A 16,374-nucleotide genomic window follows, 5' to 3' on the forward strand; every position below is an offset into this window, starting at 1 on the left:
CCTTTGGAGGAGAAATTGGCTGTAGGCAACAGAAGGCATACTCATTCATCAACATATTCATTTTTGTTCAACTTCCCTGCTCAGTTCGATGCTGCTTTCGATTTTTATCCGAAGCTTGGGGGGGAAAAAAAGTCACACCTGAGTTGAAAGCCTTCAGATTGCCAGCCTGAAAACTGTGTAATTTTCTATTTGTGTTGGTGCTAACTATTATCAGCAATACAACACAACAACAGCATGTTTCTCTCCAATTTGTGTTCAAATGCTAATGAAAAATGTTCGCAAATAGATATTTTACAGCTCGGTGTGTGCCACCAGTGAGACGCAAACCAACAGAAGAGCTAATAGTTTATTTATACCAGCAAGTTTTAGCACATTCTGTTTGTGTGGCGGCTGTATTGGCTACTAGACCCGGGGCTGATCAGCAAGCTCTGACTTTCCCACTTGAAACTCTGACTTCAGCGGCAATTTGTGTTGTTTTTCTGTTGAGGAGCTTGGAAAAAATAAGAAAAAGAACTTACCGGTTTGTGATGGGAGGAGAGAAAGGGCTTTTTTTTCCTTGTAGTCCACTTCCCAAATTACCATTTGGCATGTTGATAGCCTAATTGTTGTTGCAAGGCTCAGTATTACTTAGTATAAATATTTTTAATAGCATAAAATGATTCAATATTTAAGTTGCATTTATTTTCTCCTGAGTTTAAAACATTTTTTCTTCCTGAAAAAGTAGGGTTTCTCCGACTGAAATTATAACATATTTAATTGTCTGAAATTACACATCTTTACCAGTAACGGTGAATTGTGCTGTAGTTTAAAGTGGAATAACAGTGGAGGTCTGTGGGTGTGAGGGGGGAAAAAAAAAAAAAAAAAAAGGTGTATTTTGAGAAAGGAGGCTGTAAATTTCTGAGCACCACAGAGCTGCAGGCTGATTGCCCCCAATCTGCTTTTCAGAACTGAAAGACCTGCAGTGACAACATCTTCATCGCTCTACAACGACCAGCCTGGACCACCAAAAGGAGAGAGGAAGAGGAGCTGGATGACAGGAGGAAGACGAGGTTCAGCCGAGGGGGAGGATGGAAGATGTCGCTCTCATTCCAGATGGTCTTTCAGACACTTGTTTTGGTGCATTTCAGTCCCTCATTGCAAAAAGAGGGGGAACAATCCCCTCCCTCTGTCTGAAGGAGCAAAAAGAACCACTTTAGCTTAACATTTGTAGCTTCTATTCTTTTATATTGGAGCGTTTTCTTTACCTGTTTTACAAAAAAAGAGAGAATATAGTGTCTGTGGCGTGTTGCAAATATCAAATTAGGCATTTGCTGATCACCAACACGCATGAGATCGAATACTTAATCTATGTCTCTAATCTTATATCAGAAAGACTCTAAAATGTCTAAAAAATGACGCCGACGTCAAAAAGTTGATGGCTTCAGACGGAAAATAGATCCGGATTATTTTGGTCTCAAGAGACACTTATTTTTGTGGATTACTTTAAAAATGTGTCTATATGAATTACGGCTCCCATTTCCCCTTTTTAAAATTGTGTAAATGCACAGAAAAATATTTAAGTCGTTAATCCGATTTGAAGCAAATGAAAACAAACCTGTTCTGTTTTTAATTTTTATTTTTTTTACATTTTAAAACACTTAATAGACACAAGCTATTTCACATTACTGCTTTGAATTAATTACGCAGAGGAGGGAGCTGTAACTGGCATATTGCAGTAAGTCATCCAGGTTTTTTTTTTTGTTTAATTGTTTGTTTTAAATGTAGCTATTCATCCACATTCCTTGTGTTGCCAGCTGCTGAGTAAGTTCATCTTCAGTTCAGTTCCCGATTTTACTTCACTGACACAAGGCGACGTTTTTTATCACCGACGTTTGGTGACAACGGAGGGATGGTGAGAAATTACATGAGCTTAAAAAGCAAAATGTGATGGTTTTTACAATCGTTTAAAATCTACACTGAAAGGATTCGCAGCTGAAAATAAACAGACTTGGACGCTGGTCGATACAACAACAACAACAAAAAAGTTTATAAAAATACGAGCAGCTTTTTCAGTGACTTAATTGCCTCCTTGGGTCCTACCACTGTTCAACACTAACCATTCCTAATGGGCCCCAGGGGAGCATGGGAGATTAAACTGACATTTTACTGGGAGGGACGACTGGTAAACTGGGTGATAATTGGGAGAGTGCCAACCAATACCTCGGGAATGACAAGCAATTGGAGCACGGATACAAGTTGGCCTTACTCTGTGCAGGGGTCCAGCCTGACGACTAGAACTTCATGCAGAACTTCCTTTCATTTTAAATTATTCAGAGGAGCGAAGGTACCAAAACGAGGACGACTCGAAACCAGTTCTGTCCCAGTTTCAGACGAATGCGACTTTTCCGCCAATCGCTATAAACTGCAAATCTGTTTGTTGTCGTAGTTGTTCACTGTTCACGCCCCGGCCGCTTCTCATATCCTGCTACACGCCAGACTAGTTTAAGACGAGAAGGCACACGCGGGGTCAAATCAAGCATGCTTCACGCTTTTGTTTTTTTCCTGTCGACGTTTGACCAGTCTAGAGTAGGACGCTGCTGTGGTAGGACACTGTCTCATGTGACGTCATCATGTCGCCGGCTGTATTGTGACATGTTTTTTGTGCAACCAAATTTTCCGCTCTATCCAAGTGTGTTATCAGTTGCACGACATGCTAGAGGGGTAAAACAATTGGTACAACACAACAGTATAACGCGGCATGAAGGGAAGCATGTTGGAGGACCTGAAGTGGAAGCTCATAATGGATCTTTTCACGTTTTTGCAAAAATGACACCAAACTTCGCCATTTTTATCACGACAAGCTGAAAGAAAGTTTTGTTTATTTCTGAGAAAACACATTCCTCCAAACTTTAGTTAAACATTTTTTTTTTATTATTACGTTTATTTAAAGTGATACGTTTTTATAAACATCCAGTCTGGAAACATGTCCAGTGGACTGCAAAGAGAAAGCTTTCTAAACACAGGTCTTACTTCTACTATGCAGCTAAATGACATTCCACCGAGGAGGAGGAAGCTTTAACTTCTTATCCTCTTGCGAAACAGAAGGAGAGAAAAATCTTACTTTTCCATCTCTAGGCAGCTTTGGAAGCCACCGCTGTTCCAGATAGGAAAATCCCATTTAAAAGAATCTGCAATGCCACGTCAGCTGTATCTGTGGAGCCTCTCAGTCTCTGTTTTCTCTGTGAAACTGGTCTAGAAGTTGGAGGGTGGGGTGTGTTGCTCCACCTTCCTGCTTATTTGTAATATTGCCACTGTGTATTTTGTTAATGAAGAAAAACCACTACAGATGAACGTTTCTGGCCAGCTTTTTCTCTGCTTGGGGGTTCTGGGCTCTCTCGAACCAATCACAGGAGCTTTGGGGCCGCGAGGTTGACTTTTCCAAAATGTTTGTAGCTTTTAATGACACAAAATTTTAAATGGCGATTATAACTTACGCTTTGATCTCCAAAAGCTGGCGACAGCTGATTTTAAATTTGTCAGGAGTTTTTAACATTAAACTGAAAGCTCATTAACGAAGCAATGTTTTATAATCAAATTGTTGTTGGAGGAAAAGTATATTCTTAATGCTTCGATCTCAGGCTTTATTCTTCATTTTTGACAGTAACAGCACAATTTTTGTATTTCATCCAACAAGACAAATATTCTGTCCAAAACACTTTTTATAAAGAAAGCACATTTTGGAGAAATTAACCAGCCACCTCTTTGCCTCCTGTTGACAACACATCACTGGTAGATTCTTTTGTCTAGATGCATAATTGTGTTGTGTCTCCCCACACGCAGCCACTCCTTGCCCCCTTTGTAACACTGTTCAAATAAACAATTGTTATACTCTGAAACATTTCCAGTCGCCTCCTTTTTTTTTCATGCACTTATTTTATTGATACTAAGAGTTAACGCAGTAAGCCGATCTGCACAAGTTGAGAACAGTGTAACCTACCCAGTTAAAATCAAACAGTAAAATACAAAAGATATTTAATTTTGCAGTAGGCTTATGTGTTTTTTCACATATGAGATGTTAGATTTTCATTTTAAACAAGCATATCCTTGATGGATGATGCTGGGTTGCTCTGAGGATTTTATGTGGTACCATCAGAGGAGTTCTTTCACATTTGAAGATCTTTCCAGTGTTCATAAAAGTACAAGTTATACCAGTGTAGAGAAGTTTAAATGTGTCCTTCGGTTTTTATGATTCTCGTTAGGTATATGAACGTGGTCCGACACTTCTCCTCGTCAGATCTGCACTTCTGTGCCTCTGCCTCTGGAAGGCACTTTGGTCCTGCTCCAACCTGGACAGATCCGCCTCAGCTGTGGAGGAAAAGGGCCAAAAAATGATCATGGTCATAGTAAAAAAAAAAAAAAAAAAAAAAAGTACAAGAAAATATTAGCTTAATGCAAGTTTTATACAGCATTGATAATTGGAGAATGCTGTTCATCTTAATGGCATAAAACTGAAATCCTTCTGCTTAAATAAAGAAATTTTCTGTAACCTGATATCAACTGACCATGATTTTCAAAACTGCATTGCAAGCTCTACTGAAGTACTCAGAATAATATATGTATTGTTTAATTATTTATGAATTGTGAGTTAAATTATTCAAGCAGATTAATAGGTAATAGGAAATTAAACAATTTTCTCAGTTTTCCATACTGGTCTATGAAGTAAATGCTTGCTAGCTTTAAAACTAGTTTCAAGTTAGCTCACAGGTTAGCTCTTTTACTTTAAATTTGTAACTTTACGTTTCATCTTCTGCTAAATTACATATATTTAGTTTTTTGTTTGTGGGATGGGTTTGAGCGTCTGTGATACCCTTGTGTCGTTAATTTGTGCAGACTTATTCTCTAATCTTACAACCTGAAATGTTAGGTTGTGTTTGAATTTCCTTAAATTGTCTCTTAATAACCATGCTTTTTGCATTCCCTTTAATTTTGTAGTAAATTATACTCTACTTACTCTTATTTATTAATCTAGGCCAAACAAATGCAGACTTGATGCCTATATTTAAATGAGGCAGATGTGTTGTAAACTTTGGATCTATAGCGATTTAAAAGCTACATCCCATTGCTACAAAAAAACTGACTATTTTACTTGTTTAGTTAAAATACTAAGTGGTTAACAAAAGAATGAATGCTTAGTTTATTGTAGAGTTTTGGTTAAAAAAACTTTTCTTTTGGCCTGCTAGACCTTTAACTTGACAACTTTGGCCCATGTCACAAAAAGTTTTGACACTCCTGCCCTAATCCAAAACGAAACATTTTTCAAATTAGCACTTTTTTATAGTCCGTTAGGAAAAGTAGACAATGACCTCCCCTTCACCAAAAATGGCAGTTTTTCTAAAAAAATAAATAAAAAAAAAATTGTTTATTTAAATCACATGAACCACCAAATGATTTTTTTTTCTATAAGCACAGATGGGTGGATGTTTTGCTAATATCAGTGAAATGAGACATGACAGCCATATTTAATTGATTATCACTGAACGGCTGTAAACTGCAGGATTGAGCTGCTGTAACTGATTATGACTGCTTCCAGCATAAACAGCAGATGACGAGATTTAATATCCTACCATTGGCTAACTTATGAACTGATTCAAGCTGGTGTACTCTGGGTATCTTTAAAAAGAATGACGCAAGAGACGAAAACACCCTTGCACCTGCTTGTTTACTTCATTGCTATTGCTTATATAATTGGGCACTTTTCCTATAAACCCATTAAGAGCAGGATCAGATGGTCAAAGTAGACAAATGGTTGTATTTATTGGCTGTGGATGACTGAATGCGTCTGCCTGGGTTTCATGTCTGCACAAAGAACAAAGGGACTCAGGCTAATTTTGCAGAGCAGCATTTGTGCCGGGGTCGTACAAAGCATGCATATGAAAGAAAAACTGCCTTTTCTGAATTTTAAACAATACAGACGGCTGCTCTCCTCCATACTTCCCACTGTTTGGTTCGGATACATACACACAACACAGCAGGACCACAGTTGCGTAACCATCTTAATGATCTGTATCTTCATGGTTAAATTTAGATTTAACCCAAAAAAATGTCATTTTGCTGAAATTCGTTTTATTTCTTTCCCTCAGGAGCCAATTTTGGCCATTTTTACTTTTTTTTTTTTCTATGGATGTAGCTTACTCAGGACCCAAAGATATTTTGCCTGTAGCCGCAGGCGACATGAGCTGCTATATAAAGCTATAAAAATCTAGAGGTATAAGTAATCCCTGGCCTGCAGTGTGTATATGTGTGAGTGTTTGGATGCTGTTAGGGAGCTGGAAATTGTTTTTGCACATTGTTGTCATTGGCTGCTTCTCGTTTTGGAATCGAATAAAAGTTTGACCCTGAAGGCGTCCTGCTGCAATGTCTGTTTAGCTGCGTTCTGACATATTAAGCATAACATACTGAGTAATCTGGATTACTCGACATGAAAACTTGAAACCGTGCCCACCTTGTCTGAGTTTCCAGCTGAAGTAGATAATTAGTTGCAGCAGCAGGAGACAGACTGACAGGAATAGCAGCAATCCAAAGAGCCAGAGAGGAAGAAAGCTGTCTCTGTTTGTGAGTGTGACAGTTTGTCGCAGGAAGAGGGCCAGATCAGCCCAGGGGCCACTCAGGACCTCCATGCCTGTTCTAGATGAGAAGAGAGGAGAGGATGTCAGGGCTGATGTGGCAGTTATTCTTGAAGCAACATCCGACATGTAACAAAATGTGTTCATTTCTAATGTATTGTAGACATATTGGTATAAGGATACATTTGCGTTCACATATTGTTGCTGAGCTAGATTAAGCTAGCCACTGGTCCCAACGAAAGGGACTTCTGTGCAGCTTGGTAACTCATTTTTAGTGGTTTTTGGCTACATAACGACCCCACAACCTTCCCTAACCTGATGAGCAGGAACATTTCCTTCTCCATCATCATTGCTGATATTTTAGTGTTTTTTTTTTTTTTTGTTTTGTTTTTTTTAATGTTTTGCAGCTTAAACATGTCACACATTTCAAAGGTTTCTATTAGTAACCGTGTCACCATTACCAGTGTTAATTGATCTTATTGGACATCAAAGGGGCCTCATTCTGACTGAGGGTGAACCATTCTCCAGGTTCCTATGTAGTCTGGAAAGGTCTGGAAAAGTTTGGGATTTGATTTTACTGTTTTCCAGATCTGGATAACATGGAGAATTGGAGATGGAGAAATGTTTTTCTTTTCAGACTTTACTCCTCAGTCCACTTTCTAAATGTAATGTCTTTCTTCTTTCTTTCTTACTCCCTTGTGTCCTACCTCTCTTTTGTTCTTCCTTCTTTCCATCTGTGTCCTACCTTAGTTTCTTCCCTCCTTTATTTCCTTCCTGCGTCCTATTTTTTTTCCTTGTCTCCTTCCTCCCTCCTTTCCTTTGTTCTCTTTCTGTTTTTGGGTTCGTTTGCACTCCATTGTGCACGCCTGTTCTTTACCATGATCACCATTTGCTGATTCCACTCCCCCCTTTATAAACTTTTGTAACATATTTTTGCCAATTTAACTGGAAAACCTACATCTTATCGCCAAAATGTGTATGAATAAGTTGCTCTTGAAGGATGTTTTGATGTCATGCTTTAAGCATTGCAGTGTTCTTTAGTGCACTTAGTTGGATGAGAAGCTGGTCTGCACTTCACTGTGCCAGTGGTTCTTATTATTGGCAGATTTCAGTCTGTAGGCATAGAGAGTTTTCCTGTCCAGAGCACTTTACCTTATTGTGTGTGCAGTTGCACTCAAGTTCTCCTGCTTATCACACTTACCAAGCTCTGCACTGGTGGCAGCCCCTTTCTGCCCTGCTGTCCTCAGCTGGAGACAGTGCTGGTGTTTGCACCACTGCTCGACATTTCTGGACATCCTGAAACCCTCTTTGCTGCTTTTGATCCTCACAGTTTAAAGTTTTTGATAATCTGGTCATCTGGTCCTTTAGGTGCAATACTCTAAGAAGTATGCACCTAAGTGCATACTTCTTAGAGTATTGCAGTATATTGAAGTATGTTGTTTACCCTTCTGTACGGTGACCTTGAGTGTCCAGAAAGGCGCCTTTTAAATAAAATGTATTATTATTATTATTATTATTAAGTAATTTAGTTACTTATGTAGTAATTATGATGCAAAGTAATAATGGCGCCACACTGAGTAGCTATATGGCTAATAACTTTGCATGGGAGTATACCCTGAAAAAGAGCTTTTGCTTTAAAGAAATCTTTTTAAGACAGTGAAGCTGTTGGGGATGAGTTATAAGGCATCTCATCACTCTTAAGTTATTCAGGCACTGAATGAGCTAAGTCAGCAAAACCCAACCCTCATGCTACTGAGGAACTTTTAAACGGTGTCTGGATATTGCAGGAGTGTAAAGTGGGCTTTTGTAAAGGGAAGTCACAGGTCCTGCCAATAGTGTTAATGAATGCATTTAACTAGCAGCTCTTCATGCATGCAGTTTAAGGAGAAAGGTTGTCAATTTACACCCTTAACGTCTGCCTGTGTTTGTGTGCGGAATAGCATGGTGTGATAGGCCATGTGTTTTTGTCTTCCTGAGACAGTATTTATTTACTTTAGTTAATTTAAAGTTAAACTTCAGGAACAAAAACCTAAGTGAGGTTCCCCCCCCCCCCACCCCAACATGTTCTTTTCTACATGACTTTATGAGAAGCAGAGGGGAAGTTACATCTTTGTGCACTTTTTCCCCTCCCATTTGATGAAAATCATCTACAACTGTTCATGTTTTTGTTGTTTTTTTCCCCCCCCTAATTTGTATGATCCTCACGCTTTGAATGTTCTTGGACACAAATGGTATATCCATGCACTGTGTTCATCTCCAGCCCATCTGTCACCACATCCCTCTGCCTCATTCAACGGGCACGTGTGCCGCAGCTCTCAGAGCAGCAGCGAACCGTCTGAATTTGTAGAATCACCTGGTTTGGGTTAGCTTAAAAAAAAAAAAAACAGCATGGCTCGCCTTGTAACGGAGCCCTCTCCCAACGCTGGTAGCACGCTGCGATTTCTGTGCCCGACCCTGCTGCAAGAGACGCAATCATGATGTAAAAGAAACCCACAGCCTTAAAAGTCCGCTGGGTCTCTGTAAGTACATGAATAAAAATCTGCCTGTTGCATTATTTACCCGTAAGACCTCCAGCTGACAGGTAAATGCAGCCCAATCTTTCACAGTGCTTGGGTTCTTTTGGTTAATCTGCTATGTTCAGTCAGGCTGAAGCTGGGCAAACGGCTCAAAGAAGCCATTTGAAGTCAGGGGAGCTGCTTTGATCAGGGAGAGACTGGCAGAGTCGAGCCGTACGGCTACTGTAAACACCGCCTTCACATGATAGGTACTAACTAAGCCGTCTCATCAGCCGCAAAATAATCTGCAACTGTAAAAATAAATAATGTGTTGATGCAAAGAGAGAGAGAGAGAGAGAGAGAGAGGAGTTGTGAGCGTATCATGCCCATGAATAACAGGAAGATATAATCATGGTAAAGGGAAGGCAAACCCACGGCGACACGCATCAGGGCATGGTGGAAATTATCTGGTCTTCAGCAGGTTTTAAGATGATAAAAATCTAATCTAAAATGAACAAAAACACCCATCAGACTCTCCGGTGTCCTTATTTATTCAACAGCAAACGAAGCCTGAATATAAATCCTTGCCTGAAAAACTGCAGAATTTCACCTTCATCAGGATTTAAGAGGGAAACTAGCAGCCAATCAAAGCACTTGCTTAAATTGTTTTCCAACAAATGTGATTGCCTCTATGGAGGCTGCGGCGTTGGCCCTCTGAGAAGTGATTTTTATTGTCTGGTAATTTATGAAGAGTCGTATGCTTTGTAAAATAATGTGAAGCCCATCGTTCCATAGTTATAACTAAATGATTTGCAATCTAAAACAATTAACCCCAAAGTCAGATGGTGAATTTCTCAGAGAAACTACTGAACTCCAAAAAGCTCCACCTCAGACTCTTTAGGCCTTGTTTAGCATGTTAAATTTAAAGTTTATAACTATACAGTTAGAAATAAAAAAAAAAGAAAACGTATGGCTGATTTGAAACAGATGTTTACTACCAAGCATGGCAGAGGAAGGCTGATGGTTTGGTCGAGTCTTGAGGCCACATGTCAGCTGCTCAGATCGCGCAGAATTGAATTTAGAATTTATTTTTAAAAATATATACAGGGATGTATTCCTATGTGTATTTTTTTATGTTTTTAGAACTTTATTGGAGTTTTTTTGTATTTCTCTCTGGTGGTTTCTCTAAACCTGACAGCTTTTCTTCAGTTTCTCATCCTGTATAATTGTTTTAATGAGTTATTAATCTGGTTTGGTGTTTTCAACCTCAGGAAAACACTTTGGGTGGTCGACCAGTGAACTGATAAATTCATACAGCAGATGAGTACTGCTGTCAAAGGTCATTTTACACGTTATTAAATCATAGGTTGTGTTTTTTGATGAACAGAATTTTCTGAAACATACAAAATACACTTGAAAGAGGACATGCTTTATCTTTATATGACAAAGTTTCTTTTCCATCAGTTTTCTGAGCCACGATGGGAACAGTTTCTGGTGTTGGAGTTTAAAAAATTTCATCTTTTTTCTGGTTTCACAGCAAATGTCAAACTGTCATTGTGTGTCATTTAACGTCAGAATGGACCGCCTGACGCATAAACCTAGAAGCGTGCGTTTCTCCACACGAATCCCAGAACTTTTACAGTCCCGTCGATTTGCAACAACCACCCCCATGCAGGATTTAGACTGACTCAAGTGGCACAGAGCCGTGGCGTTGCTAGTTATTTCTGGGTCGCATTTCTACCTGCTAAATTACAGCCTGCTTCGGAAAGTGCACTTATGATCTGAATTTAAATTACACTCTTGTTCCTGGAGCAAACCGCCATGAAATTAGTCTGTTTTTCACACGCTGGCATCTGGTGACAAAAGCCAACGGCGGTTAAAAATAGAGAGAAGCAAATGAAAATGGACATTCTCGTGCACATCCAGAACGCGCTCGCACCAAAACCAGGAGCCGCTCTCTTGTAATTGTTGGACGTGAAACTTAAGGAATAAACTCACAGTTTTCAGGATCCATCATCGTGTCGATGTGTATGCTGTCCTTCCTGGTGTAAATAGTTAGCCCACAAAGAAACCTTTAAAGTCTAACCATGACGGCAAGTTTCCAAAAAAATAAGGAGAAAAGGGCATTCTTGCTCTGAGATCTCGTCTTTTTCCCTGTTCTCTCTCTTTTTGATCCTATCTGCTACCGTTCTCGACGCTCTGCCGCTCTCCCACTGTTGTCAGCGTGAACTTTGTTCTGTTTAACGGTCAAACCTTGTGATTAGTAAGAAGATTAGCTCTTGTGGCCTGACCCGTGTGTTTGTTGGCAACATGGACATATTGTGCGGCGATCCCCCCCCAAACTTCAGCGTCCTTTGAAACAGCCACATTTGAAAAGGAGTCCTGTGTTTTGTATTTATTTATCACCTTGAGTGCATGTGTGCAGACGAGTCTGAGTAACGCTTCGACCATTGAACCTCAGAACTTTGCACTCGCTGACTCATAAAATGCTCAACAACACACCAATGCTTTTCCAGCTCGTTTTGCTCCTCCTTTTATGTGATTCTTCAGTTTATCTTGCCTCCCAATCTTCTTTCTTTATATTTTCTGTCAGAACCGATTGCATCAGCCATTACTGAGGGCCTGGACATCTTTTTTCTTCCATGGACATCTCATCTATGGTTATTTCAGTTCAGCCCTACTACTACCTCTTTATTAGGGTGTTTATATTTCATAAACATTACAACACCAGTGGACATCTTCATGTATGTTTCACCTTTTTACGTTACAGTCACCTTTATACCAGAAGTTATGCAAAAGGTTAATAAAATCCATATCACTGTGCAGCTTTGCTGTAAAGCCTTATCCAATCTGGACAGGTCTGCTTTTGTTTTAAGTTTTATAAACAGTGATGACATTATTTTCAGTGTTTAAATATGAGGGGAAAAGCTAAATTGTAAATTACTTTATATTTTATATTAGCTGAAATATGTCAACTATAGTACGTGCCTGATGATTAAATATTTTTCATGAAATAAAACCTTTAAATTTATAAAGTGGAAAACAATTGTGTTCAGTTGAAACATAATTTACCACCATAAGTATGTACAAACTACTGCTTTGTAGTTGTTGTTTTTTTTACAAAGTTTGTTGCAAACATATGTGTTGAAATTGTGCCCTTTAGCAACCAATAATGTGATCATTTTAAACGTAATAAAGTCAGTAGTTAGTATAACAGCTTGCCAATAATGTAATAAAGGGTTTGATCCAATTACATGTATTTATTTAGCAAAGTGTTAAAATGCATGTAGGAAACAATTAAAATAAACGACAGTGCTGAAAGAAGCAAAGACGTCAATGAGCTTATAAAGGGCCTCCGCATGTGGTTAACAAGGGATTACACAAAAGATAAAAAGAGATTACACAAAATTATTCAAAAGAAGAAACAGAGCATAAAGATGATTTGAACAAATATAATAACATTAATTGTATTAGAAATAGTTACGCGAGGAAATAAAAAAAAAAAAGAAATGTAGGTGTGTATCTCAACTAACATCCGTAATTTCAGCTGGAGCTGAAAATTAAATGGTATTTCTGACAAAGTTTGAAACTTTTTAGAGATGAATTTTCTTTTTTCTTTTTTTTCTTTTAGCTTTATAGGAGTAGACCAGATTGAGAATTGATTCCTGTCAGTGAGGTATTTAGTACAATTTAATAATATTTAGCCCAAAGTATAAAACACAATTCTAATCAAAGCTTTTGAAAATGCAATAACTGGAGCTGATAATGTAAGGATACAGAAATAACAATGGATCTCATGGAAATTAAATATTTATTTACAGTTTTTGTGATGTTTGTTCATCAAAACTGGTGTAGTGCATGTCTTACTCCTCATGCATTGAGCAAATAAACGAATCGGGCGTCACTAAAATTGATTTAATGGATAGGATAATAACTGTTAGGAGAATGTCATAGTTTCACTTAGTGGGAAGCGCCAGAATACTGGAAGAGAACAGTGGTCATGTGTCCATTATGTTTTTACTCAGTGTTTATCAGCTGAAGCCAATACAAAATGGCTTCATATAGTATTGCCTAAATGTGAGAATACCTTATCAGTAATACTTTATCAGTTGGTTTTGCTGTTCTTTTTATATCTCTCTTTGCAGATGAAGAAGCAGACTCCAAGGATGTTATCTTGCTCTCTCCTTTTCCTCTCATCTTTGTCTTACACCTTTTCTCTCTTTTAGCATTTCATCTCATCTGTTTCTCTCCCCCCCCCCCCCCCCACCTCCTACCTTCCCCTTTCAGTTTCCGTTAAACATGAAACAGCCCCAGTATAAAATCTAATAAAGCTTCTTGCAGACCCCCAGGCCCTAAAAACTCACTACTTTCATTTCGCTCACCTCCTTCAAAGACTCCTGTACAATCTATAGTACAAGACCATTGCACTAAACACATGTCCTCCTCTGTGTGTATATATGGTATATCCACTCATTTTTTTTATTTCATTGTCTCATGTTCTTTTGTTCATAATCTGGGTCTGCAGAGTGTGCTGCCTCTTGGTCAAGTCATCACTGTAAATGAGAATTTGTTTTAAACTGATCTCCCTGGTTAAATAAAGGTGGAATAAGATTAGATTTAAATTAAATTTCAGCTGGTTAAAGGAACGGCTCCCCAAGGGAAGAGAACCACTGCCAGATACAGGAGAAGGATTAAGAGAGATCCAGAATTTAAAATAAACGTTTTTTTTACACAGCAGTGAGCAAACTGCTTCTTTCTGACATAACAGCCTGGACCTCTAAGCTCGATATTACTCCCAATTAACATTTGTTTGAATATTTTCTAACAAGCACCAGGCAGGCTGTCACCATGTTACTGTGTGATAGTGTGAGAATGAGGGTGTGCACATGCTGAGGGGAATGCCTTTAGGATGACGGTGATGCAGAGTGACTGGATAGAAAAAAGTCAGCATGTATTTTGCCACATTTTCATCACTCTCCTAAATGTGAGAATACCTTATCAGTAATACTCTATCAGATGGATTTTGCTGTTCTTTTCATATCTCCCTTTGCAGGTGAAGAAGCAGACTCCAAGGATGTTATATTGCTCTCTCCTTTTCCTCTCCTCTTTGTCTTACACCTTTTCTCTCTTTTAGCATTTTCGTCTCATCTGTTTCTCTCCTTTTTCTCCTCTTCAACCTTCACGTTTCAGTGTCCGTTGAACATGAAACAGTCCCAGCATAAAATCTTATTAAGCTTCTTGCATATATAAATCAGGCGGAGCACTAAGGCCAAAGCAGTAAGGCTCCACTTGTGAAAGTAAAATCTGTTGGGCTCTCTTTGTCGTTAGGACAACAATTCTTAATGCTACATTTCCAGACAGGACACAAAAAAGAAAAAAAAGGTATTGCTTAAATGTTGTGCTATTGGCTCAAAAACATTGTAACAGCATTGGCAGGTTTTGCGTTATTGGCCTTTGTTATATCACTGATTGCTATTTGGCCAAAAAGTTAAAGTTCGGGTTCATCAGACAATCACACATTCCTCTATAAGGTTGTTGGAAGATTCGTGTTTTCTTGGTAAGAAAAGATTTCCATCCCACAAACCTCCAGTCAAGACAAATCCAGAATATTGTTGTCACATGAGAACTGGTCAACACTGGCAAGAAGTTCCTGCAGCTTCTTCAGAAATTATCCTGGCTTAAATCTTGTATTTCTTGTCACTTTTTACAGGGTGCATGTCGATAATGCTGCAGAATTTTTTTTGTAGATCATTTTAATCTATTTTAACTAACATAACAACTTTGACTAAAAGCAGTTGCTAAAGGATGAAAATGAGGAAAAAAGTGGGGAAAATCTTACAAGGACAGCTGAATTTAATTTAATCAGATTAACTACATGGTGTTTGACTCAGTCAAAAAAGGCATCAGCTAAGGAGTGTGCATATGTATGCAGCCAGATTTTTATACCTTTTCAAACTTTCCTGCTCATAAACTTGTTTTTCGTTTCAACAGAAAACTCTAATATCAATTTAAAGATTGAAAAGGTTTTAAAATAATTTCTAATAGTCTCATTTATTGAACAAAAAAAATGGTATACATTACAAGCTTTGGAGAATGACTGCAATCTTGTCATCAGGTTGGGATGATTGCTAAAATCATTAATTCATTTTTGTTTTATGAATTTACTACACCAGTGCTGGCATGTGCTCTGAATGCGGAAAACAGAAATAAAGCAGTTGCTAAAATGCTACTATATTGCTGCTGACGGGCAGCGTTAAAATGGTTGACATTTGTTTGACTTGCTCAGTACAAAGTCTCCTCCAGCAGCCAGAAGGTTTGGTTCTTCTGTGGTTTAATCATCGGTGGCGTTGTGCAGGCACGAAAAACTGATCTATCATCATTTTGAGGCCAAATTTGAGGAGTTTAGAAATACTTATCCGAGTCTTTCATCTGTGAACAACTGAAATCAATGTTTGTTTTTACCCGGCGGCAAATGAAAAGACCTAAGCTCTGCATAAATGTGAACAACAACAAGCGGCTTCTTCAATGATCGCTGTAAGTGTTTTCAGACCAGCCTGTTCCCTAACTAAGAGGAAAAGTAATGGTCCTATCAAGATGCAGCTCCGTCTCAAATTACTCCCTCAGATGTTTAGTTTAGCCCATTCCTGATAGGTTTCTAAACTTGCAAGTAAAATCTCTGAATTCACCATTTACCATCTCCACCACAGGGACTTGGAAGATGCATTTAAACTTGTTACTGTCACTGCTCAGGATCAGTGCTCCTTAGCAACTCATAATAAAAGCCGCGCTGCTCTTCTCTCGCCATAGAGAAAGCGGATTTTGGGTGGTAAAAATCACAGGAGTTAGCGCCGGTCACTGAGCCGTGCACACTAATTGAGTGACGGCATCGCGAGGATCAATAAAATGGATTGCCTTTGTGTGATCAAGAGATAGGGGGCTTATTCTGAAGAAGTGTGTCTGTCTGTCCTTTACTGCCTTTTGACTGATGAAGGGAAACTAAGCCTGGAAGATTCACACACACCTTTCTGCGCAGGTTTATAGATCTTTATTTCTCAGTGTCTGCCTTGCTGTTTGTTCGGAGAATTAATTAGGTTTAGGCATTTGCTGTTTATGTGTTTGTCTGTTGTCTGATAAATCACCATGCATGGCTTTATTGGGTTTGCTTGGGCATATCAGAGGAAAAATGGAGCCTGCAGCTCCTTTCAATTTAAACACTTCAAGGTTTTAAAGTGGTTTCATGAGTTTTCCCCTCATAATTGTTCAGTAATTGCCTTTAT

At 38.7% G+C, this 16,374-nt stretch overlaps 1 protein-coding gene and 1 long non-coding RNA gene across 15 annotated transcripts in view; one reads left to right on the forward strand and one right to left on the reverse strand.

The window, feature by feature from the left end:
- Positions 1 to 3,875, forward strand: part of epb41l2 (erythrocyte membrane protein band 4.1 like 2) — a 60,848-nt gene extending 56,973 nt beyond the window's left edge. For all 14 annotated transcript variants that reach the window (XM_012879024.3, XM_021324766.2, XM_021324769.2 and 11 more), the window contains one exon: positions 946 to 3,875. Coding sequence is in view for 1 of the 14 variants with exons in the window: in XM_021324766.2 (XP_021180441.2) it covers positions 946 to 951 (6 nt within the window). In the remaining 13 variants the exon portion in view is untranslated. The remainder of the gene's footprint in view (positions 1 to 945) is intronic.
- Positions 2,911 to 11,407, reverse strand: LOC105937619. The gene is made up of 3 exons (XR_001166955.3): positions 11,096 to 11,407; positions 6,482 to 6,663; positions 2,911 to 4,344 (listed from the first exon to the last, which is right to left on the reverse strand). It is a non-coding gene; the product is annotated as an uncharacterized LOC105937619 (long non-coding RNA).
- Positions 11,408 to 16,374: the final 4,967 nt, after the last annotated feature.

The sequence above is a fragment of the Fundulus heteroclitus genome, chromosome 15 (assembly GCF_011125445.2).
Source record: "Fundulus heteroclitus isolate FHET01 chromosome 15, MU-UCD_Fhet_4.1, whole genome shotgun sequence".
NCBI classification, from domain to species: domain Eukaryota; kingdom Metazoa; phylum Chordata; class Actinopteri; order Cyprinodontiformes; family Fundulidae; genus Fundulus; species Fundulus heteroclitus.